At 45.2% G+C, this 25955-nt stretch overlaps 2 protein-coding genes across 4 annotated transcripts; one reads left to right on the forward strand and one right to left on the reverse strand.

Annotated features, from left to right (window-relative positions):
• Positions 1-444: 444 nt before the first annotated feature.
• Positions 445-7692, forward strand: slc35a5 (solute carrier family 35 member A5). Of its 2 annotated transcripts, none has more exons than XM_056388499.1 (10): positions 445-571; positions 1785-1950; positions 2106-2204; positions 2288-2421; positions 2649-2716; positions 3481-3669; positions 3881-4081; positions 4172-4299; positions 5605-5873; positions 6541-7692. In XM_056388499.1, exons 2-10 carry the CDS (start codon positions 1824-1826, stop codon positions 6604-6606), a joined length of 1281 nt encoding a protein of 426 aa, XP_056244474.1. In that variant the 5' UTR covers positions 445-571; positions 1785-1823; the 3' UTR covers positions 6607-7692. The 2 variants fall into 2 exon arrangements, with proteins under 2 accessions (XP_056244474.1, XP_056244475.1); XM_056388500.1 differs by having other exon boundaries at positions 458-571; positions 1788-1950.
• A 543-nt stretch (positions 7693-8235) lies between these two features.
• Positions 8236-25560, reverse strand: ccdc80 (coiled-coil domain containing 80). Of its 2 annotated transcripts, none has more exons than XM_056388498.1 (10): positions 23892-25560; positions 23559-23756; positions 22555-23027; positions 21882-22226; positions 20359-20515; positions 15696-15832; positions 14131-14282; positions 12946-13049; positions 9607-9690; positions 8236-9207 (listed from the first exon to the last, which is right to left on the reverse strand). In XM_056388498.1, exons 1-10 carry the CDS (start codon positions 24553-24555, stop codon positions 8885-8887), a joined length of 2637 nt encoding a protein of 878 aa, XP_056244473.1. In that variant the 5' UTR covers positions 24556-25560; the 3' UTR covers positions 8236-8884. The 2 variants fall into 2 exon arrangements, with proteins under 2 accessions (XP_056244473.1, XP_056244472.1); XM_056388497.1 differs by having other exon boundaries at positions 22555-23030; positions 23892-25559.
• Positions 25561-25955: the final 395 nt, after the last annotated feature.

Genomic DNA, 25955 nt, shown 5'->3' on the forward strand with positions numbered 1-25955 from the left:
ATTTTGTGTCTCTTTGTTGTTATTTTGTGTCTCTTTGTTGTTATTTTGTGTCTCTTGTGGTTTGGTTTTGGTTTCATTATGAAATGTTAACAACAGTCACTTCATACAGAGACTCTGGTCCAGGAGTCCTGGCCTGCAGGCTACACCTGTGAAATCCATGATACTAACAAACCAGTTACCTTCTGACTCAGGTAGGGGGGCAACAGGGGTATAGTCAGATTGCCTGGGGGGCCCTTGCCACCTCTTCCCCCCCTCTGGCCCCGCCCCTGCCGTATTTAGCCTCAGACGTCATTGAATAAAAGTGTGCGAGCTTAAAGTAAAAACCTAGATGACTGTGTTTGAAACAGACCTCCATCTTGCTGCCAGGTGAGGACAGTCTGAAGTCAGAAGATCACGCGAATCACACGGACCTGCACTGCGTGTGGGATGACGTCAGCACGACACCTGTGGTCAATACGCATGCGCCGACTGACCAGGAAGAGCGAGGGCTGGCGACAGTACGATGCTCCGGCTGTCGGATGTTTTCTTCAGCTATGTGGTTGGAACAGAGGAGAACAACAAGCGAGTCTCGGTAAGTTTTAACGTCTGTTCGGTGACGTAGAAACATTGGACCGAACATGAAGAGCAGAAGAAGAGCGCCTTGTTTTCGCGGGAGTTGTTTAGTCTGTGATGCGGACGATGCTAACTCTGAGCTCACGCACCTCGTCCGGTTTCGCTTTAATTTAGTGAGTAAACACGTTAAACCTGCAGCTCCGACTACATCTAAGATGTTGTGGTGATTAATGTGAGTATGTTAGAACAACCGGAAGAGAGTTAAATGATGTGTAAGGCTGCAGCTATCGATTCCTGTCACATATATATTGATTATTCCTTTGGTCTGTCGTGTGCTGAATATAACAGTGTCGTACCGCTGGTGCATTTCTCTGTTATCCTGCTGTGAACATCAGACTTTTACAACTTACAAAGGCATGTTTGCACATTTTAACTTGTACAGATAGTACATATGTTTATTTTATTTCTCTATATAACTCCTATTAAACATGTGAACCAGTGCCTTTCCAGATACTGTTATTTTAATTCCCCTTTTTAATATGCTTTGTTTTTTTTATTCTGCTTTTTAAATGATGGCAATGTAGAGGAACTGCAAACTCATTTTATTGAAGTGGAACCTGTTGCTCTGTGACAATAAAGTTTTAAATCTTCAAACGAGTGAAAAATGTTAAATACAGACTCTCAAAGCCATATGTTGAAAAATAGTTGCTATTAGTATAGTGAGGAAATAAAATAATGTCATGAATAGTTTTTATTGATCAGAAAATTTCCCATAAAATGCATTAAACTGAAAAAAATAAAATCAGTATTTGTCTTTAAAACAACTTTAAAAATTCAAACCACATGATCAGGATTTTCTGGAGATATTAACTGCTCCTGATTCGCCTTTTCATAAAATCCTACAGTGAAAATCCAGTTCTAACATTTCTCTACACAGCTAATACAGCATAATCCAAGTGATATTTAGTCACATGAATTGCCCTGTTGTTTTCACAGCTCCATATTTGCCTCATTTTTGAATATATTTTCTTCACTCGTTCACCCGCTGATCTCTGACTGGAGACGTTTTGCAGTTTTCTGACTGAGAGTGTTGGAGCTGTGGAAAACGACCATGTTGGTGTCGGTATACAAGCCCTCACAGTTTCTCTGTCAAGCTGAAACTCTGGGCTCCTGAGACGCCGAGAGCCGGGGCTGATACCAGCTCTGTGTCTGTGTTTCTTAATGTGATCCAGCAGGTTTGACTGCATCCAGCTCCAGCTCCAGTCCCAGCCATGGTGTGCTGCCACTCCGGCCCCAGACTCTGCTCCCGCTCGTCGGCCTACACTCTAGCCCTCGGCCTGGGCTTCGTAACCCTGGGGACCAGTCGCATCCTGCTGCTCAAATTCTCTGCCAACGCTGGTGACTGACAATGACACAGATATTACTGCTTTTCCACACAGAGATAAACATATTTGATTAGCTTCTCTTCAAGTCTAAAACCATGTTAAACAGTTTTAATATCTATTCCCCTGAGGGGTTGGTGTCTGGTTGACTGTGTCTCTTTTATTTTGTAGAGAACAAGTATGACTTCCTCCCTGCGTCCGTCAATCTGCTGGCTGAGGCGCTCAAACTGCTCTTCTGCCTGGTTATGTCAGTCAGGGTCATAGTCCGAGGTGAACAGCTGTCTGTCGTATTGAATTTGTTGACGAGGTGTGTTTGTTTTGTGTTTTTAAACTCTTCTTCTCTGTTCTTTCAGAGGGTCGATCCTGCAGAGACATGGGCTTCTCCTCCAGCTCGTCCTTCCTCAACTCCCTGAAGTGGGCCATCCCTGCTTTCCTCTACTTCCTGGACAACCTCATCATCTTCTATGTGATGACCTACCTTCAGCCCGTTAGTGGAGATTTAAATACGCTCTATGACCCCCACCAGAAGGAAATATTCTGGCTTATTCCGCTCCCAAATAACATGATAAGAAAAGCAGAGAAACATTATCTAAAAGCAGATTTCACTGTCTCATATCACACCGGCTTTTATAAAACGTCCAGTCCAAACTGTCTGTGTTAGATACAGTCGTTGTGTTTTATCTCTCTGCTTCCTGTCCTGCCTCTCGTCTCCAGGCCATGGCGGTTTTGTTCTCCAACTTCGTCATCCTGACCACAGCCGTACTCTTTAGAATTGTTTTGAAGTAAGTGGCACAGTGAACAACTCTGAGATGTTCTGTTCTTCAGTAGGACATTGATGCATCTTTATCTTATTTTCTCTTTTCAGGCTGTTCTTGTTTTTTTGTTTTGTTAATGAGGCATTTGACATTTTAATCAAAAGTTTCATAGTTTTTCTTTTTTTAAAAATCCCTTCACTAATAGTCTTTTTTACTGTGCAGGACAATATCTGTGTATTATATATAAATTAGACCACAGAGCGGCGACAGTCAGAGCAGCAGCCATGTTGTTTTCAAGGATCAACTGATTAGATTTTAGTGGTAAAAGGTCAAGATCATAGTGACCTCACAAAACACGGTTTTAGCCATTCCTCAAGACTTCACACAGAGATTATGACACAATAATGTTTAATTTGTAATATGATTCTGGATAAACAGGGATGTGACCTGAAACTAGTTTGAGTGGCGGAGGGATACGACCATGAGGAGGTGACTCCAGCTGCTTTTAGATGTTTTATTACAGAAAGTGTTTAAACCTGCCATTGTGTTGGATGGTGTTAAATGATTCCCCTTTTTACTGGGGACCACCAGGAACCTGTGCAAGGACCCATGAGGGTCCCTGGACCCCACTTTGAGAACCACTGCTGAAAGAAATACTAAAAGCAAAGATGTAACTTTTTTATCAGTGTCATGAAATGAGGCGTCTTGTGTTGTGTGTGATTCTGTGTATTTGACTCCAGTGGAAACCTCAGATTAAACTTAACTTTGTGTTTCCCTCCTTCTTCCTGCAGGAGGCGTCTGTCCTGGGTTCAGTGGGCAGCGTTGGTCATCCTCTTTCTGTCCATCGTTTCCTTGACGACGGGATCGGGAGGCAGCCAGAACTCCATCGCGGTCCCGGGTCTCCACGCGAACCCCCTGTCCACCCCCTCCAACGCCTGTGTGCTCTACACTCAGCTGCTGGAGCAGATGAGGAACAGCAGGTGACGTGATGGATTCGGGAACAGATGAATGATTGAAGATTATTTACTACATGGGATAAAATATCTATTATTGTTTTCTGATGCAGGTGTAAATTACAGCTTTATTAATAGTGTCAGGAGGATGTAGCCTGATGTAGCCTGAACACTTAAGAAATGAGGGATAAAAGACGTTCTGCTGATGTTGTAATTGATGTTGATTCTTTCATCGCAGTGCCAGTGAATCGTGGGCGTCGTCCCTGCCCGGACAGGCCTGGAGGGACAAGGTGGTGGAGAAGCTCCGGTCTCTGGGCGTGGGTCACGTCCTGCTGATTCTCCAGTGCTTCATCTCCGCCATGGCCAACATCTACAACGAGAAGATCCTGAAGGAAGGAAACCAGATCACTGAGAGCATCTTCATCCAGAACAGTAAACTGTGAGAGGCAGCCGGTCAGGACAGTAATAAGACAGAGGACAGGTGGTTAGCTTCAGTTCTAATCTGAGCCCTCTCCCGCTGCTGCTGCAGGTATGCCTTTGGCGTGGTGTTCAACGGTCTGACCCTCGGGCTCGGCAGCGAGGCGCGAGGCCTCACCGTGCACTGTGGCCTCCTGCATGGACACAACTTCTACTCCCTGGGTCTGGTGCTGGTCACTGGTGAGTGATGGTGGAGAAATGATGAGATATGTGAGCAACTTAAACCAGTTAATAGTTTAACTTTTTGGAAATACACTTATTTCCTTGCTTTGCTAAGCTAAACTAACCATCTGGATGTAGCTTGTAGGAGCTATTTGTACGTTTTTTTGCTATTGCTACAACGTTAGCATTAGCAGCTGTTTACTTACCAGTCTAGAAGAAACGTTGTGAGTTCGGCATCAAACTTCATTCCTTTACTCACCAACAGCTGTCTCCAGAGGTGGAATGCAACCCTTTTGTTTTGCTTCTATTTCTATCACTTATTTTCTTGTATTGAAGTTAGCATGCTAACCAGCTAGCGCTGGTCTGCCTCGTCACTTTCTGATAGCGAGTCACTGTAGCTCCAGTCTGCCCTGAAGAAGTAGCTGCTCAGAGGAAGTATTATAACCTCTTGTCTTGTAAATGCAACGATGGCTGAAGCTCTTGCTAAGACTCGTAAATAAACAGCTATTAATGCTAACATTAGCTATGTAGCAATAGCAAAACTTAGAAATAGCTCCTTTGATATTTAATGGTAAAATATGAGAGTGGTATTCATCCTCTCATCTTCCTCCTGGAAAGAAAGGTAATACGTGTAATTCCCCAAACTGTTTTCTACATCAATGATCTGAAATGTAACAGAGGTTTTATGTGTTCATCTACAGAAGTCTCTGTTTCACCAAATTACACGTGGTTAACATGAAGTTATCTTTTCAAAATAAGAAACCGGACAAGTAAAGTAGCTCAGTGGAGCGGTGATCCAACAGAAAGGTCTGGCTAAACCTTTACCTACTACTCCCCAAACCCTTACTTCCAGTCTGTATGCTAAGATCAGCTAAGCTAAGGCTGTAGCTTCATTACAAACTACACTGAGATGGTTTTTGGTTCTTAAAACCACAAATATTTCTTCTTATGGATCAACACTTCAAAGAAAACACAGGAGAAGAAGAAAACATGGAGGTTAAATGTCGGAGAGAGGCCGCAGACTCTCGTCTGGTCTGACGGTTTCCCACAAGCAGCAACCTCAGACTTTTTGCTGTGACGTGACTGAAAGTTAGTTTCCGCCCTTGTTACTGAATATAAACTCAGACCACATAAACATGAGCAGTGCTGTGGTTTTTCTCGACAGCTCAGTCATTGTTTGCAAGAGATCGCTTGTCAGGGAAATGCATTTTAAGCTTTGGAACAAATCAGCAGCAAAGTCACTGGAAAACTGTCTCCAGATAAACTTATTAACATCAATAACGAACATTAAGGTAACGACCTCTCTCTCCTCTGTCTCCCCAGCTGCCCTCGGTTTATCTGTGGCTTTCATCTTGAAGTTCAGAGACAACATGTTCCACGTGCTGACGGGCCAGATCACCACTGTTCTGGTCACCACCCTCTCCCTCTTCCTCTTCGACTTCCGCCCCTCGCTGGACTTCTTCCTCCAGGCTCCCGTGGTCCTGCTGGCCATCTTTATCTACAACGCCAGCCGGCCCAAGGACCTGGAGTACACCCTGCAGCAGGAAAAGCTGCGGGTCATCAACGGAGAGGTGTTCGAGAGGTCCAGAGGGGTAGGAAGCCAAACGCAAATCTTCAATACAGCACCCCTCACCTAACCCCCACGTGAAGCCCCTCCCCCTCCTCCCACACACATACCTCGCTCTGTAGGAAACTTGGCTCTCGTTCCTCTATAATGTGATTTCAGGAAACCCGGCCCCTCGCTATGAAAACAGCGTTCAGGCTCACGCTGGGGCCGTGCCTCACGTAATTTCATTAGGTCAATGCGGTCTATTGGATTTTAAAAGAGGAAGTAATTAAACAGACCAGATCTCCTCGGGGGCCTTGTGAGGACACCGTCCTGGACTGAGCAGGACTCGGAGGTGGTTTCCATGACTGAGGAGAACCTCCGTTGTGTGTTAATAACAGTCCTCAGACGTAACCTTTGTTTCTTTGGTGGAGCACTAACAAAAACTGGTTGCTGGTTAATAGCTGCGGCTTTAAAATGCAAAGTATTGCCCCTCTGAGCCAGTAAATCCTGCTCTGCACCGTCTTAAAAACAAGCTGGGAAGTTGTTGTTTGGTGATGATACTGAGATAGAGACGAGAAATACCTTGTGTCTGCAGGTTTGTCCACCATGTTCCACCTCCTGATCCGCTGTGTGTGTGTGTGTGTGTGTGTGTGTGTGTGTGTGTGTGTGTGTGTGTGTGTGTGTGTGTGTGTGTGTGTGTTCTGTCGCAGGACGGCGAGGAGCTGGAGCTGCTGACCAAGCCCAACACGGACAGTGAGTCTGAGGACTCTCTGTAGCGCCACAGCCTCTTCACTGCTGCTAATATCCCACTGCACAATAGACTCGTACCCCTGAACGCAGCACTGTCACAGGCTCTGTCTGTTGAAGCGTTTACTTCACTGACGTCAGGTAAACAGAGAATGACAGTGTTGATTTATTGTGTGTATGTTTTGAAATGTGTCTGTCTGTGTGTGACTGCTGCGATTTGTACAGTGAGAGAGGGACACCAGCGTTAACCTGTATATATGCTGGATAATTATAACTCTGCATTTGCCAGTTGGGATCATTAGGAGCTTCTGTTATTGTCTCCTCTGATGATTCCTGTTGTGTGTGCAGCTATTTACCTGACTGCAGGTGAGTGATAAGTTTAATTAATGAGCAGCTGTTTAATGAATGTAACTAAAGCTTTACACTATTTTTAATTATTGCTGGCACAGTGTTGATTCTTTGAGGCTGCATGGAAACAATCTACAAACTACAGCTTCAAAAATAATCACAGCATTAGAAAATATTAATTACAAGAAATATACACACACACACACACACACACACAGGACTGTTTATTCCATTACTACGGCCGAGTGTTAGGGCCAGTGAGGAAATAAAATCAGAAATTTCAAGAATGAATATTAAGAGAATAAAGTGGTAATTTCAGGTAACATGTTGTTTTAGAAGAGAAATATCTTAAAATAAGGAAATTGAAATATTAGGACTTTATTCTTCTAGTATTACAACTTTTTTTTGTAATATTACTACTTGTTTTCTTGAAATATTAAAACTTTATTCTCAAAATGTTTTTCCTTGCCCTAATACTCTGTCGTACTTTAGTGTTCAGGGGTTTCTATCTTTTCTTCTTATAGCTGAACCATGAGCACACACGTGATCGACCACTGAAGTGTGAATTTCTAAAAGCACAATGCAGCTGACCCTTGGTTCTTTTACTCAGCCTTTTCTTTTGTGAATATGTATCGCAGCTGTGAAATACCATGAAATGTTATTTCTTTTAAGATTCCTGTTTGTGCCATAAACATTTTTAACATGTATGAATTCCATTTGTTCTGAAATAAACTGCAAGTAAAGTAAAAAGCTTTAATTCTGTCTAAGTAATAGGAACAGTAGTGGAAGTTAAAGTAGAACTATCGTTTTATTCCCTGTTTTCTATCTTAAAGCTTTTCTAAAATCAATATCATGTTTCACCTTCACGTATTAAACTGATGTAGTACTTAATACTTACACCAAGGTCTCCTGCTGCACTGAAGCTGCAGTGTTGTTTTGGATAAAAGCATCTGACACACGAGTAAATGTAAATGTTTAGTGAAATATTACAATATTAAGACCTAAAAGCAGCTGCACCATTACACAAAATAAGTTCAATTTTATACATATTGAAGCTGAATTTAACATGTTTTAAGTTTAGAATAAAGCATGAGTTTATAATGTGTTTGACCTGCTGAAGAGAACATGAGGTTGAGGAGATTTTTTAATTTACAAATGTGTTTCCTTCATCATGAAATGTCCAGGACAATAGACAGAAAAGTATTTGTATTTCCACTCGTCCTTTTATTCGGCCACTAGGGGGAGATGTAGCTCTAAAGATTCTTCCACTGACTCTGACACTGCACAGAAACCAAGTCAGAGAGCATCACTGGTAGTAAACAAGTGTTTATTTTTCATATAGGACAATAGAGTATAAATAAGAACATTGTATAGCAACAGAAACTTTACAAAAGAGAAATAATGTGACAGCTTCTTCTTCATAACTGCACCTCAAAAGCAACAGATGTCCAATAAATACACATGTCTTATCTTTAGCCCATTATCTACAAAATAAAGGTCTGTGCTGATACTGAACGTGATTAGGTAAATTTGACCTGGAAGGCAAGTGAAGGAAACGTAACGTAACGACGTGCAAAACACTCAAAATAAAACATCAAAACTAAAGTAGACGACAGATCCCTGAAGCTCCAGGCTCATCTGCACGGTTACCGACTAACCAGCTCTGAGCAGAGCCCCGTTACTTGCAGCAGTCTATCTATATACTGTATATCGAAGAGCTGTGATTGGTGGAAGCGACGGTTTGGAAGCTTCCACTAAGTGCTACGAAACATTCACGGACCACAGCCCTGCAGAGGATGGGTAGGAAAGGTTAAAGAAGGTCATGGGGTCATGACCAGCTGCAGGGCAGAGGGAGAAGTTAATTTGTTGGTTAGCACTCACACACACTCACACACACACTCACATACACACACTCACACTCACACACACTCACACTCACACACACACACACACACCCAGTTAGTAACCGTAACCCTGGTGATAGCCGTCCTGGTAACCGTGTTCGTATCCGTGTTGATGGTAGCCGTAGCCGCCGTACTCGTCCTCGGGGCAGCGCATGCCCAGCGACTGCTGGATGGCCATTTCCTGTCTGCGCAGCTGCATAGAGTCCACCAGGTCGTAGATGATGGCCATGGACCACATGGGCGACGGGTACCAGGACTTCACGTTCCCGTCCTTCCCCACCAGCAGCATGGAGAAGTACTCCGGGCTGACCTGGAAGTAGTTCCTCATGTCCTTCACCAGGGTGGCGGACAGACCCTCGCGCTCCACCGTAGCAGTTCCTGGATGGAGCAGAGGTGGGAGGAGTCAAGTGTTTAAAGACGGGATTTATGTTTTTACAGCCGTGTTTTCCTTCGCAGACCTTCACTGAGAGGAACACAAACCACTTCAGAACCAGACCTCTGGCAGCAGCTCTGGTTTCTACAGTCTTGCACAAGCCTGACTCACATTTCTTTTTCTTTCTTCAGTACAAACTTTATTCCCTGTTTGTAAAAAAAAAAAACCAAAAAACCTAAACTGTCTTTGTTAACAAGAAAGCTCTGAGGTTCCTCTGAGGTTCCTCTGGGGTTCCTCTGAGGTTCCTCTGGGGTTCCTCTTAGGGCGGGGCCTGGGCGATCTCTGACTTGGAGCGTGAGGGAAGACGTGCTGTTGGGAGGGAGCGTGTGCATAATGGTTCTTACCGTTGATAGGGTAAAGTTCCAAGACTCCGCCCATATCCGGCGTCTCCGTGCCGACCAACTTCAGGACTGCGATGTGCCTCAGACCTACGTTGCCATGGCAATGACAGACACACAAGAGAGAGAAGCAAATGTCTTAGACAAGATAGAAGCAAACAGGGACACAGTGTCCGTCAGTCCACACTGATTCCACTGTGGTGGATTGGTGTTTATTATTGGGGCCGTCCTGAGCGCCGGCCTGGAGGTGCGGCGTGGAGATCGTGGTGGTCCGGAGGAGTCCTGCCAAAAGGCCTGTTTCCTCTGAAGCGAGAAAGCCCACATTAAACACAGGAGAACGCTGGCTTTACTTGGTGAGAGCCAAGTCCTGAATACCAGGATCAGACCTCTCAGGCCTTCAGCCCAGTCAGCAGGGACAGGCCTTTGTCTGGGCCGAGGGGGGGGGGCAGCCCCGGGTGCCAACCGGGCCAAGAGCAACACATGAGTGGGGGAAAAAAAGTCCTCATGGACCCTGGTGTGGGTTTGCTGATAAGCAAGACCCCCCCCCCCCCCCCCCCCGTCACCTGACTCACTCATATGGAAAAACCGTCCACAGGCTGACGTCAGCCATGTTTGAATAAAACGAGACGTGCAGCACATGCTATAACTAAGAAACCATTTGTAAAGGTTCACAGATTAAAGAAAACCTTCACTGGTTCCTCTCAGGTTCCTCAGGCGACCCCTCCCTCTGACGGCGACCCCTCCCTCTGACGGCGACCCCTCCCTCTGACGGCGACCTCTCCCTCTGACAGCGACCTCTCCCTCTGACAGCGACCCCTCCATCTGACGGCGACCCCTCCCTCTGACGGCGACCTCTCCCTCTGACAGCGACCCCCCCATCTGACAGCGACCCCTCCCTCTGACGGTCTGACCTCTCACCTCTATATTTACACTTTATTCCACATGTTTTTATTTCATCTGATAGACGCTTTTGTGCAAATGAGCTTTTATCCACGCCGCGGGAGGGTCAAGGAGAAGTCTTCGAGTGGCCCGAGGCAGCAAGTGCATGAGGTAAAACACCTTGTTTTTATTTCTTATATTTTAATAACTATTTAAAGAGCCTCCTCTCTTCTGATTGGCTCCTGACCTGTTGTTACTAGAGCTGCAGAGAGAAGCCTGAGAGAGGAGATGTAAAACTACACTGAGATGATTTTTATATCTTCTGATGGATCAACACTTCAAATAAAACACAGAAGAAGAAGAAAATATGGAGCTTTAAATGACAACAAAGACACTTAAAATAAAATAGGTGATGTCTCCTCAGGAAAGTATTAAATCATTTCCTCATCAGTTTTTGTCTTGATTATTTTTTGAGTAAATTTTTAGTCAGTGACAAGTTCTGTTAGAGTTAAAGATGTAAATATTTAAAGACTGAGCTTTAAATAGTAAAAAACTGTCTTAGTTTTACTTCTTCAAAGTCATTACGGATCTTTAAAGCATGATGAATCATCTATTAGCTATTAATAAAGCCACTAGTTTCAACCTAAAGTGTGTCTGATGAGAAAGAGGCACTTGAGAGCGCAGCAGCAGAATAAGCAATAACTCAAATACAGTCTGAAATCTTCTGGAGCTGTAACTCATAAGAGGCGGATGGAGAGCAGCGCAGGAGTCAGAACTGTGACAAACAGATGGAAGTTAAGAGCCAGAGAGAAACGTCAGAATCCTTGAACTCGTATAAACAAGACGGGAACATGAGGTTCAGCCCGGGAAGACGCTCCTGATGACAGCATTTATTTGCCTTCACTGAGAAGCGAAGAGCCATTTAACGTTTACATTAATCTTACATAGGTCTGACAGACATGTCAGGTTGTTGAGATTTACACCGTTTAGATAAATGTGTCTTTTTTAAAATTTTTAAAGATATACAGTAATAACACTTTAGTAACTGTGGAAAAGTTGAGGAACAGGCGGCTGAACAGGCCGTCGTCGTCAGGGAGGGAGAACAGAACAGAACAGCTCTCTGCCAGCTCTGTCATCTGGCATCCCTCTGCACACACACACACACACACACACACACACACACACACACACACACACACACACACACACACTCACACACACACTCACACACACACACACACACACACACACACACTCACACACACACACTCACACACACACACACACTCACACACACACACACACACTCACTCACACACACACACACACACACTCACACACACACACACACACTCACACACACACACACACACACACACACACACACACACATAAACACAGATGCTGATAATATCTGGAGGCTTCCAGTAAACAAAAACATCCCATGTAATCAGTTTGCTCATGTGACGGACATATTCATGAGTGTCTGACTAAGACTCTGGCAGGCGGAGGAGGACACATGTCGGGGTAACTTTAGGTCACCGTGAAACATCGGGAATCTGCTTAAGGAGCATAAAGAAATCACCATCACAAAGACTGAGGAGAGATCAGATTCTGTGCAGATGCATTCCTGCAAACTGGTTGTTTTCTGTTGTAGATATACATGTTAATATGTGTGGTGCAATAACAACTCCAGACATTTTCAGTGGGCTCAACATCCCTGATGAACACACAGATGACTCAGCCTGCGGTCGCTTCAAGCTTTCACAGGTCTGTCCTGTTTGTTTCTGGCTGCAGCGACAGGAAATGGGAGAAAGGACTGAAGACAGCAGCAGGAAATCTCAGACCGCTCACTCATCAGAAAAAACTGCAGCACAGTGTCTCATCTCGAAGCACGTTAAAGGATGAGTTCACTCAAATAATTTATTAATTTAGCTCTGCTGGTTTCTAACCTTGTAGATTGCTTCAGTGTTACTAATAGAATAATATGATTTAATTTGTAGTGGTCAAAGTGATTTGAAGCTCCTCCAGTGTGACTCTGTCCATGTTCTATATATTCTATATTTCTATATTAATACTGTGAAAGTATCAAAGCCTCATCCACAGAGAAATGTACAGATTTGAGGTAAGATTTTCCTGAGTTAAGGTTTCCTTAAAATGTCACCGCCCTCAGCCATGCCCCACCCTAAGCCCCGCCCACCTGGACCCACCATCCAACACTTGCAGGATTTGGTTTCGCTGAGTGTTTACATAAAACCTGCTGTATTTTAATACTTATATTTCATATTTGAAAGTTGAGAGATGACAGGAAGTAAGGGACGGAGATGCAACAAGCTCCCCACTGCTTTGTTGTTGTTGTTGTTGTTGTTGTTGTTGTTGTTATTTGAGTGGGCCTTTAAAGCTCAGGGAGGTGACGTGGGTTAGGTTAAGAGTGACGGAGCTGATGGCTGATGTCAGGTGACTCACCCAGGTTGCAGGCCTGGCTGGTGAGGGCGTAGAGCTGCTGCTGATAGGCCCACTCCTCGTCGCTGGGGGCGGAGATGATGAACAGGCGACGTCTCCAGCGGAACCTGCAATCACAGTAAATTTTTAGCCTGGATTTAAGTGGCACTTTGGTGCAGCAGTGAACGCTCCAACATATCGCCATACTCTCCCTGCCAGGAAGATCACAGGCCCAAATTATGGTCATATAAAAAAAAAAACCTGCCAGATCTCAGCGCTGTGATCTGGAGCTGGAGGATCCAGGTCTCCATGGTAACAACAGACATCTCGGGGGGGAATGTGAATGCAGTGATTCAGCCTTGAGGAACGGCAGCGGCTCGTGTTACTTTTAATATCCGTGGAACACACACAAACAGGCTGCCGCAGTTCTGCCAAACGCTGCTTATAAACGCTATAAATTGTGGTCCAGCTGATTACTGAGCACAGCAACAGATGTTTGACGGAAGCGGGAACAGTCTGCTGGGACCACCCAATAATTCTGACAACCAATACCTCAGGAAAGACAATATCTCCAATTCAAAGACCTGCAGCAGCTTTTCTGTCCAACAGCTAAATATAAATGAAGCCCAGATATTCACACAGTGCAGTCTGCTCTGTCAGGTGGTTGGTAGAAACTAGAACCTCCTCCTCATGGTCGTATCCCTCCGCCACTCAGACTAGTTCCAGGTTACATCCCTGTTTATCCTGTGTGCAGTTTTGTCATAATTGACCTTTGACCCCCAAAGTCCAGGTGAATGTTTGTGCCAAATTTGAAGAAGTTCTGTCAAGGTGTTACCGAGATGTCATGTCCACGAGGATGAGACAGATGGACGGAGAACCTGAAGACAACACGGCCTCCTGCTCTGACTGTCGTCGGGCGGAGGGATAAAAACACCACATGGCTTTACTGATGCTTTACACAATAATGTGCCTCCAGCTTGTGGCAACACTTTCAGGAAATCAAACACAACAGTGCTCCAGTCATGTGGCACAAAGAAATGTTTTTTCCTTGGGTGTGGTGTGGAAGATCCCTGACCTCAGCCCCACCCTGAATCTTTTAGATGCTGTGCTACAGATCCTGTGTCTTAACGGAAAGAAAATCTAGATCCCAAAGGTGTAATGTTTGGGGTGTCCACATACTTTCGTCCACGTCGTGTGTTTGAATCCTACCTGGAGAGGAAGTTCTCCAGCGATCTGGGCTTGTCCTCTTTCTTACAGGCGACGCCGTCTCTCTTCTGCTGCTCCATCTCTCGGATGCGGGACGAGAAGGTGTCGATGTAGTCGAACACGGCCTTCATGGCGATGGGAACCTCGTAGGATTGCTGACAAAAGAAGATCAACAAGAACCGGTCACGCTCTGCCAACTGAAAACCTGGGCGAAGCCACAGAATAAACACATCAATACACGTGTGGAAAGAAATCTGGAAACGACACAGTCCCACTGCTTCAAACAATGGCGGGACCTGTTTCCAATAAAGTGATGACGTGAAGTGTTTGAACGTGTTCGTGGTGTGACCTTTGCTGCGGCTACAGAAATCTTTGTAATAACTTCTGGAGAGACACAACACAGCGGCGTCCCCGTCTCACTTCCTGAATGCTCTGAAATCTCAGCGTGAGCGTCTGACACATGCAAGAAAATGCACCACAGACACATACACACCCTCACAGCTTCCTCGGGGTGTGTCGACGCCGCTGCACGGCTCTTTCACACCTCCCTGCACTGCGCTCTTTCTGCCTCGTACCCAACACCCACATCCTCACACACTCACAGACTTCCCTGTCTCTGCCTCTGTCAGCACAGAGGTGAACACTGGCCTCTTTGATGAATCTGTCCAAAAACAGCCTGGTGATTTATCCTGGCACACACACACACACACACACACACACACACACACACACACACACACACACACAGGTGTTGGGCAAATGTCATGTTGTGTGAATTAAAACAGTGTTTCAGTGAAGGCAGCGTGTTGGCAGTGTGAGGACGGGTCAGTCCGCCTTCAAAGAGAGAGAGAGGATGAAAGTGTTGGGCAGATGTGCGGTGGAAGTGTAAATACACGAGTGTAAGACCAACAGCAGCGCTATGAATAAAGCAGAAAAACAGGCTTAGAGGGAAAATGTGATTCAAAACATGTTGAGATTGTTAAAATATCACGCCACACTCGGAGCTCTGTCTCGGTGTGGAGGCCGGATCCTTCACAGGACGTGGCCCCTGAAGCCTATTCCTATGTAAATGTGTATGAGAACACATGCATCTCTCCGGTCTGCTAATATTTTAATGTAAATATTTATTTCTTCTTGTTCTTCTTGTTTTTTTTATTTAACTTTTATTTATTTTGTCTGTTTTTTCTTCTCTGTGGCATTTTGTGATTATTTCTATTTTCTCACTAAATTGGGGATTAAAATGGACAAAATTAAGGTTCAATAAAGTGTATATATTTTTTTAAATTAAGTTTTTAGCCATGTAAACAGCGTTAACAGATGTCGCTAACGTGGCTAAAAACGTTATTTTTCTTAAATATACATTTTATTCAACCTTAATTTTGTCCATAATAAGCTGGTCACCTAATATTTCCTGGCTTTACAAATTTACAGAGGTTTCCTGAATGCAGTAGACGGTGGGAGGACAGACCAGCTCGGTCCAGGTCCAGACAGGACATACAGAACCTGGACGGGCTTCAGAGGATCCAGCCTCTATGTTTGAGCCACAGGTACAGAGGGCGAGTCTCTACCTTGACTCTCATGTCGGTGTCGGTGAGGATCATGTAGAAGTCGTCGTGCGTCATGCTGAACTCCTTCCTCAGCTCTGTGATCAGATCCTGGTTCACCAGGTCCTCCTGACGAAGACCCTTCATGGGTTTGTCGTTCTCTGGAGACGAGAAGAGGCAGAGGTCAGAGTCTGAGAGACAGTTTGTTTATTTACTGTAAATTCTGTTGAGGAGTAAAAGTTTGTACGTCTCCGATTTTACTTTGATATTTTGCTCCAAAAAACATCTGACACCCTTTATTGTTCATGAGCCTCTGACTGTGTGACAGATAACAGCTGTTAGACAAACTGTAAGAAACGTGACTGTCAGACGTCTTTAATGTGAAATGATGAACAATCGTGGCGATACGTTTTTTCCATCAAACAAACCACAGTAACACAAACACAGTGTGAGCGTTCGGTCTCAGACATCAGCAGTAAAACTGCGTTTTCCACTGTGAAACTCAAAACAATGTTCCTTTGAAAGACGTGTTTGAGGAGACGCTGCAGCAGAATGGAAACACGCAGAGTGAATCCGGGACAAGTCGACAAAGAGCAGCTTTTATTCGCTGAGATCTGGCGGGGTCGGATAACTTCGAAATTTACTGTAGCTGGCGTTTACACAGGCCAGAGCGAAAGCCTTTAATCACCACTCTCTCCGTGCATGCATGTGCACAACACACACACACACACACACACAGACCACAGAGCTGTGTGTTTTGGTGGTGGTTTCACCCACTCTGTGATGTGTAATGTGCATGAGCAATCAAATCAGGAAAACCCCAGCAGCATTCTGGGAGACAGGAGACACGGCACATGTTACTGACTAAACACTGTGAAGTCACACTAAAATGAGGGAGGGGCAACACTGAAAGAGCCAGTTGTTTGTATACAGTATATGCTCACACACACACACACACACACACACACACACACACACACAGACCCTCTGGCTGGTCGATGGAACAAAAGTGTAAGTATAGGTGGGGGCGGCGACGTCACCTCAGCTCTTTTTCCAGCATTCCTTCTGGATAAAACCTCGTCGTCATGTGGAGCGACACACACTCGTAAAGTTTTTACAAAGTGGGTTTACACGTCCTGACGTTAACACGCACTAACCGAAGCCTCGGGTTCGAGACGGCTGTAAAACGTCTCAAAATATGACACAGCACCTCTCGTAAAAACACCCCCGGTTCATTTCCTTTCAGTTTGAAAAAAGGGGGGCGGATTTTTAAAAGCTTAAGTCATAATTGCATTGAGAGTGTGTGTGTGTGTGTGTGTGTGTGTGTGTGTGTGTGTGTGTGTGTGTGTGTGTGTGTGTGTGTGTGGGTGTGTGTGTGGGTGTGATGATGTAACTGTCTCTGGCTAACACATCAGCTCCAGATAAGAGGAGGCAGACTTGCCCTCTTGTACAGGAGGATGATACACGAGGAAGGTATGTTTTCTGGAAGATGTTCCCCCCTCCTCCCCTGATACGTGTGATGCTTCAACAGCTGCTGAACTCATCTGACACAACCACTCTCTTCACTAAAAATACGACTTCAAAGTAATGTAAAAGTTACTGAGAGACTGAAGTCAAGATCATGGGAATCAGAAGTGTCACCTGCACAGACGAGGACTCAGGCTTTGGCAGAGTCAGTGTACGTCCTGACTGTTAAAGCAGAGATCGCTCCAGTCTGACACCGTGTGAGGAAGGTAAAACAAGGACAGGACAGAGGACGTGGCAGCAGACACCTCTCTCAGCCTCGGTCTTCATATCCTCAACCTTTGCATAGTAAAACTTTCCCTGAACGCAGAGTCAACAAATGTCCAATATTCTGTGGTGAGAATGCAGTTGTGTAATTCTATAGAAAAAAATCATAATATTCTTGAAATAATGCAAATAATTTCCATTGAATCACTGAAGTTATAGCAGATATTTTACAGTGTAGGAAGACGACAGAATACCTTCCACTGTTAATGTCAGTCTTTAAAGGTCCCATATTGTATAAAGGTAGATATAGACTTGTAGGCATATGTAAATATGTATGATATATTAATGTTGCATTTTGTGATTATTTTTGGTTAATACACTTCTCATCATAGTACATAAAACAGTTAAAGCTCCTCCAGTGTAAAGGTCTGTGTCCATGTGTAGTGTGATTATAGATCAGCTCTAGCTTCTATATTAATACTGTGAAAGTATCAAAGCCTCAGTCCACAGAGAAATGCACACAGCCTGTATTCAGAAACTGAGCCTTAAAACCAGCCGTCAGGACTTCTGGAACTTTGTGATGTCACAACAAAGCAGTCACCAAGCCCCGCCCACCTGGACCCACCATCCAAACCTTGCAGGATTTGGTTTCTCTGAGTGTTTTTACCTGAAATCTGCTGTATTTTTATTGGATCAGTCAGAAAACAGTCAGCCAATCAGAAAAGAGGCTCAGAACCTCCTCTCTTCTGATTGGTTCACCGACCTGTTGTTACTAGAGCTGCAGAGAGAAGCGTGAGAGAGGAGATGTAAAACTACACTGAGATGGTTTTTATATCTTCTGATGGATCAACACTTCAAATAAAACACAGAAGAAGAAGAAAGTATGGAGCTTTAAATTATCAACCAACACAACAGGACCCACTACTGTAGTTAGAGACATCAGAAAACCATGTCTGTCAAAAGTAGGAGCTCTTAAATGTTCAATTAAAGTCCAATAAAAGGAAGAAAAATGGGAAGTTTGTGTCTCATGTATCTGTAGATATTAACATGAGAAAAAAGAGACAGAAAATCATTGTCCATGGACATAAAGACCAGTTGTGTGAGACCTGACATTTTGATTATGTATGAGTTTCATATATGTGAGACTTTTACTGGCTGCTCACTAAACCAAACAACAGCTCTCTTCTTCCCTGTGAGATTAAAATGTGGAAAACATCCACAGAGACTTTGGCTTCTCATAAACAATTATTCACAGTGGGAGCGTGACTCAGCAAAGGACGCACTTGCCCAAACAGATTGTAACCCATGGTTAACCACCGGCTCTCTTTCAGCCACTCCCGAACACCTGCAGGCCAGGTGACTTCCTTTGACCTCACACCGCATGCTAGCTGGTTAGTGTCACAACTTAAACAACTGTGGAGAATTTTTTTTCCCCTCTCAACGTCTTTTGCTAACCGTCCGACGCTCGGTGGTGAGTTATATAAATACACAACGTTGTGGGATGTCTCTTAAATAGTTCCCGCTAGCTTAACCGTTAGCATTAGCACGTTGTGATGAAATGACTTTAGTCCCGCTAGCTTAACGGTTAGCATTAGCACGTTGTGATCAAATGACTTAAGTCCCGCTAGCGTAACGGTTAGCATTAGCGCGTTGTGATCAAATGACTTTAGTCCCGCTAGCGTAACGGTTAGCATTAGCGCGTTATGATGAAATGACTGTAGTCCCGCTAGCATAACGGTTAGCATTAGCGCGTTATGATGAAATGACTGTAGTCCCGCTAGCATAACGGTTAGCATTAGCGCGTTATGATGAAATGACTGTAGTCCCGCTAGCATAACGGTTAGCATTAGCGCGTTGTGATGAAATGACTGTAGTCCCGCTAACATAACGGTTAGCATTAGCGCGTTGTGATGAAATGACTGTAGTCCCGCTAACATAACGGTTAGCATTAGCGCGTTGTGATGAAATGACTGTAGTCCCGCTAACATAACGGTTAGCATTAGCGCGTTGTGATGAAATGACTGTAGTCCCGCTAACATAACGGTTAGCATTAGCGCGTTGTGATGAAATGACTGTAGTCCCGCTAACATAACGGTTAGCATTAGCACGTTGTGATGAAATTATTTAGTCTAGCTAACAATGTAGAACTCCCATAGGGAAATTGACAATTTAAGGATTGGTTCTAAGTGAATGCAAAACTATGAAACTGGGATAGGGCTTTTATTTTTAGCCCTGTGTATTTCTGTTCTGTTCTGTTTTTTTTGTTTGTTTTTTTTGTAATTTATCACAGTCACAATTATACACAATTATAATTCAAATGAGCAATTACCTTTCGTCAAAGTTTGAGAATCACAACATGTTTAACACCCTGAGATTAGAAACTGGAAGTTCTAACTTTTGTTGTGGCCTTTTTATAGGTCAGGTTTCTAATAGAATAACTGGTCTGGATTGTGATGGCAGGAATCATCATCATCACCCACCTTTGATGGCAGGCTACCCTGGATAAAGAAAATGAACCTCAGTTCCACATTGTGGTAGGACAAGGCACATGAACTCAATTCCACAGTAAGTGGTAAAATGAACTGATTTTCACAGCCTGGACTGCATTATCATTTTCTCCCCTTTCCTTGCAATTTTGCATATTGGAAAACTAATGGAAGTGGCCATATTTTTGGTTTCTGTGTTTTTGTTTTTGTACAAATATATATATATTTTGCAACATAAATATTGTTTTGAACTTACCTGTGTCTCCTGCTTGTCGTGTTCATGTAAACTGGGCTCCTTAATGAGCCTGAAATCTGTGCCTTGATTTAGCCGACAATCGAAAATATTTAGAAAATCCAACTTGCTACAAGATGGAAGAGCTGGATGCCTGAGAGAGAACTGCCAATCACCTGTACCTATCTGTGAATACCTGAAGTTTTCTTTGTCACAAGTTGAACTGGGAGCTACTAACCCAGCTGGTAGTGGTCGATCTTCATGGTGGAGTTGGTCAGGGAGCCAAAGATGGTGATGATGGAGACTTTCCTGATGGCCATTTCACACACAGACTCCAGGTACTCATCCCTCTGCTGAACATACATACTGTTTTCCTCACTGGGGGACGTAATCAGCTGCAGGGAGGGAGGTAGAGGTTAGCGTGTCAGGTACATGCAATGAAACACACACACACATTACACACACGCACAGTGTGCTGCAGAGGTGGTGTTTACATTAACCTGCAACTTTCACAGGCTGCTCACAGCACTGCAGTGATAAGAATCTATACTCGCTGCAGAACAGAGACACACAGTCTGTCAGCATACAGATGTGCAGCCTCTCAGATTGCTGGAGGATGGCTGCTCCACGTAGTCTGTTCCTATTTATATACTACATGCTGCATTGTAGAATATAAAAAGGGGGGAACAAGTGAACAATTTGCTGCCTCGAAGCATGGGAGGAATTTTCTGGTTTGTAAAAATTAATGAAAAATAGTTTAGTTATCCAGATGTTAAAATATTTGGCTTTGAGAATTAACTTTCCAGTTCTGTTTTGGAAAACAAACTCCCTCTGATTGGAGCATTTCTTGTAAAATGATGCAGGATGGTGACGACTGTACGTCCAGCTTCACATCTCTGACAAGAAAAACTCAACACAAAGCAGCTCTGTCAAAAATTTATGACTGTGATTTTTAATGGTTTCTGTTGAATCACTTCTCTGATTAGCTCTGTTACTTCTCTGGCTTAGAGCCTCTTATTGTGAAAAAATAATCACGTGTAATTGGTGGAAGAGAAAAAGACTTTTGTTAAAAGCTCCAGTCACTTCTGATGTAGAAAAGGCTGAAAATTTACAAGGAAAAGTTTGACATTTTGGGAAATAGACTTATTTGCTTTAAGTGCTGTGAGAGTTAGACTTGAAGATTGATACCACTTTCAAGTCTGTAGCCAGCAGCCAGTTAGTTTAGCTTAGCATAAAGACTTGAAACAGGGCTAGCTAGGCTCTGTTCAAAGGTAACAAAACCCACTTCTTAGCAATGCTAAGCTAACTAATTAGCATGTGGTATTTCATTTGTGAGAATGTAAAAACAACAGCATAGTCACTTCCTGGTTATCTGGCAGGAAGTGACTGTGCCTTGCAAGCTAAAATGTATTAATGAATTAGCTGTTTCCCCCCTGTTTCCAGCTTTATATGCTAAGCTAGGCTAACAAGCTGTTATATTGAACAGATATGAGAGTAGTATTAATTTTCTCTCACTCTTTGAGAGGCAGCAAAAAGCTAAAATGTGAAATTGATCAAACCTTTAAAGGTGGTGCGTGCGTGTGTGTGTGCGTGCGTGCGTGTGCGTGTGTGCGTGTGTGTGTGTGTGTGTGTGTGTGGTTTCATAATGCTACTGTATCTGAGGACAAATATTTCCCTCTGGCTGGAGCCTGAAACAGGAGCTTTGCCAGGCAACAGAGTAAGTGAGCCTTTTATGAACTGACTGTTATGTCATGCTCTCACCAGCAGCCGCCTCCTGTTCTCAAAGTAGTCCAGGAAGGAGGTCAAAGATCCCTTCGGAGGGGGCGTTGGCCTCTTAGTGGGTTTCGGGTAGTCCTCTTTCTCGGGGTACTTCAACAGCTTCTTTCCATTTTTCTTTCCCCCGATCTTCCCCTCTTTTCCCGCCTTTCCTCTCCTCTCTGCCTTCTTGGCCGCCTTCTCGGTCTTCTTCTTCTTCTTGTCGTGCTTATTGTGCTTGCCCTTGACCTTCTTCGTGGGACTACTGTCCGTGAAGGTTTCGGTCTCATCTGGATCCCCCACCGTCGGCCTGCTGGGTTCGTACTTGTCCTCGTACTCGTTAGTCAACACCTGCATAGATAAAGATACGTACGCTGTTAATTGATTTCCAAAGCATAACGACCCCCAAAAAGTGATGTTTTAGCACCAAAGTTGTAACAGATAAAAGGGAATTCAGCTGGATCAATTATTAAATCTCCATCCAGAATCAGAAGAGAGGCTCAGAGCCTCCTCTCTTCTGATTGGCTCACCGACCTGTTGTTACTAGAGCTGCAGAGAGAAGCCTGAGAGAGGAGATGTAAAACTACACTGAGATGGTTTTTATAACTTCTGATGGATCAACACTTCAAAATAAAACAGGAGAAGAGGAAAATATGGATTTCCACTTTCACCAAATCACCTTCTCTCCTCCGTTCTTCTTCTTGGTGGGTTTGATCTTGGAGGGCCTGTGTGTGGCGGGCACCAGCTTGCGGCTGTGGGGGTCTCTGTGGTCCTTGTCGGTGCGGTTGTCTCCGGCCGGCGTGGTTTTAGCCGGGTACCTCTCCCTCTCTCTGCGGCTGTCGTAGTAAGGGTCAGCAGTGGTTCTGGGGGCCGGGAGCCACAGGGCCGTGGTGTGGGCTCTGGTCGGTCTCTGGGTGGTGGTGGTGGTGGGTCTTCTCGTGGTGGTGGTGGTGGTTCTTCTGGTAGTGGTAGTGGTGGGTTTGGTTGTTGTTGTTGTGGCTCTGGTTGTGGTGGTGGTGGGCCGGGTTGTAGTCGTGGTGGTTGTAGTTGTTGTGGTTGGTCGTGTAGTCGTGGTAGCTGTGGTGGTGGTTGTTGTTGTGTGTATGGGCTTCCTTAGGATCTTTTTCCCTGGTTTTCTTTCTATACGTGTGTCTACTGGTATACACACACACACACACACACACACACACACACACACACACACACACACACAGAAATCAGGTAAAAGCTGTCATTACATGAGACAAATTACTAGAAATGTAAACTTTTACATTGTTGTAAATTCTACTATAAATATTTTATTTTAGAATGAATCTTTTTTCCTCATTATTGATAAAGCTTCAGATCATGTGTTAAATATATTTCCTCACTTGTTATTAGATATCTACTCTGAGTCTTTTACCCCCAGTGCAGTGGAAATAGATGACATTTTGTTTGTGCTGCTCATTTCTTTCTCCTCAACTCTGGATTACCCAAAAAACACTGTCATAGTTTTTCACTGGAACTACTTTCTGGTGATGAAATAGTCCCTGAGAGTGTTTCTGTGGCAGCAGCAGAGTGATGAGGAAACACAGAGCTTCCTGGAGGGAGATGTCGATGCTGACTTGACTCTTTATTGCAGTGAAAACCACAAACAACATTTCCCTTCATTGCACTTGTGAAAACACAACCCCCTCCTCTCACCTGTGAGCGTGCCCTCCTCCACCTGACCCTCCACACCTGCTCCTCTACACTTCTGGACGAAGCCTTTCTGCCGGAGCTTCTCCAGCTTCCTCATGGGCGCCTGGTCGATCACCTCGTACATGGCCTCCATCCTCACGGGGTAGGGGTACCTCTCCTCCACCTGCAGGGTCTTCTTCAGCAGCACCATCCCAAACTTACCTGAGGGTCACAACACAGGATATAGATATGATCAGGTACTTGGTCATGTGCTTACCCAGATGTTGAAGCTCAGGCTGGTCACCACAACAGGAAACATGTTGACTACTGTCACCCCCCTCTAACCCCCCCCCTCACCTTTCTCCAGTTTGAGGAAGCTCATGAGTCTGGGGATGAGAGCTGTGTCCAGCGGCTCCTCCATCACCTTCCCCTCCGTGGTGATCCTCCTCACCTTGCCCCCCATCTCTCCCTCCTGATGAAACATCACGATCTGGTGGACGTGTCGCTCGGCCAGTTCGCAGTACACATCCGGTTTGAGGAGTGACATCATGAGCCTGTAGTAGCCGTCTGAGTCGTGAGGAGCTGAGATCACCAAGACGCGGTTCTTCCCCGCGAAACTGGCCAGCAGGTTCGGTGACCCGGAGCTGCTGGGCATCCTCGCGACCCTGGCCCTCGCCCCCGGCGCGCCCTCATCCTGTTGCATGTCCGGCTGACTGGGCAGGCCGATCCGCCCGGCCGCCCCTCTCCTTGGCACCACTGCCCTCCTGCCCTGCGAGGCTGCTGGAACACCCTCATCGGCCTCTACATCTCCCCCGTTCGCGTTGCTGTGCACCGAGATAGCCGAACCGAACCCGGGGCGCAAACGTCCGACCAGGCGCTCCCTGTCCGATGAGCCCACCTGGGCATGTCCCGGTCTGACGCGTCGGTGCAGCTGCACCCGCTTGAGATGAGTCTGTTTGTCGGCTTCTCCTGTCCAGGTCAGCAGATACACGAGAGCCACGCCGAGAACAGCAGCCCTCATCCTGGCGGGGTGTCAGAGAAACAAGGTTCAACACTCAGTGAGGGGCAGATAAAGATCCAGAGGTGGACCGAGATCCCGGCGCGTCTTTAGCGCATTTGAGGTCGTTAATCAATTAATTCCAGATGGAGGCGCACAGCGTGCGCGCGACAGGCTGCTCTGACAGCGATCTCTCTCAGAGCATGCCTCCTGATACTGGGGTGGGGGTGGGGGGGCTGGGGGTCCACTTCACTGACCGCTCTTTACTTCACACACACACGGCGGAGGAGAGAAGAAGTTCGATGTTAAATCCAGAGCTTCATCTCAGCAGCAGCAGCACTTCCGTCTTCACGTATAATCCCCGGAGATGAGGAGCAGAGATCATCTCTGACACACGCGCATCCAAAAACTCTCAAGTGATTCCCCCCCCTCCGGAGAAAATGATTGAAGTCTGTCGAAAAGTTTTGGACCACGTCACATCTCCAAAAATCACGCGTTTTCACTCTAATGACTCATTAACGCCTCCAATTAATCCTCGGTCCTTGTTTTTATTCCCGCTGTAAACTGAGAGTCGATCCTCCGGGAGCAGGAAGGAGAGACCTTCCGACTTCACGCAGCAGATTAGATCTGAACCTCTGTGGAAACCTGCGCTCAGTCTGCCCAGGAAAACGCGCCTCTTCCTCTTCTTCTCCTCCTTCTTCTTCCTCTTCTTCTTCCTCCCAGGTTCTGCTTGGCAAGCCTGAGCTTTTGGAGGTTTTCCCAGAAATGTCCACACAAAACCTCAAGCCTCCGGACTCTTGGCGACGCAGTGGCAGGACCTGCCCCGGGACTGACGGGTTGCCAGTTCAGTCTGCAAACACCCCCCCCTTTCACTAGAAAATGCCTTTGTACCAAAACTCTCTCTCTCTCTTTCTCTCTCTCTCTCTCTTTCTCTCCCTCTGTGCCCGCGCACTGAGCTGAGCTGGTTTTAGGTTTCACTGAAATATAGCACATGAAGAAAAGTACATTTAAAGACAGTTAAACACTCGGCCCCCCCGCTGGACACAAGAAGAGAAGAAGAAATGACCATAATCAGCCTCAGTGTCAAGTTCCTCCTTTAAAGCCAAGAGAGAAACGCCCCCTAAACCCCATCCCTCCCCACCATGATATCCTCCAAGTGGACCACATTTTCCCATCCACCTCCAGAGGGCCGCTTCTTATTTTTAGTTTGCAGAAACAGTCGATTTAGAGGGGAAACACAGTGCTGGTGTATACTTAAAACTCAGAGGCTGACCATCCATTTTCTGTCCGTCCAACTGTTTATAGTGAGAAAAAGCCTGAATAACATAATTGCAATGACTGTCTTTGCTCTTTTATGATGGCTCTTTCCATTTCCTCTAAGAAAAGTTTCCCAGTTTGGCTTGTAATTAAAGCCTAAGTAAAGA

The sequence above is a fragment of the Seriola aureovittata genome, chromosome 11 (genome assembly GCF_021018895.1).
Source record: "Seriola aureovittata isolate HTS-2021-v1 ecotype China chromosome 11, ASM2101889v1, whole genome shotgun sequence".
Taxonomy (NCBI): domain Eukaryota; kingdom Metazoa; phylum Chordata; class Actinopteri; order Carangiformes; family Carangidae; genus Seriola; species Seriola aureovittata.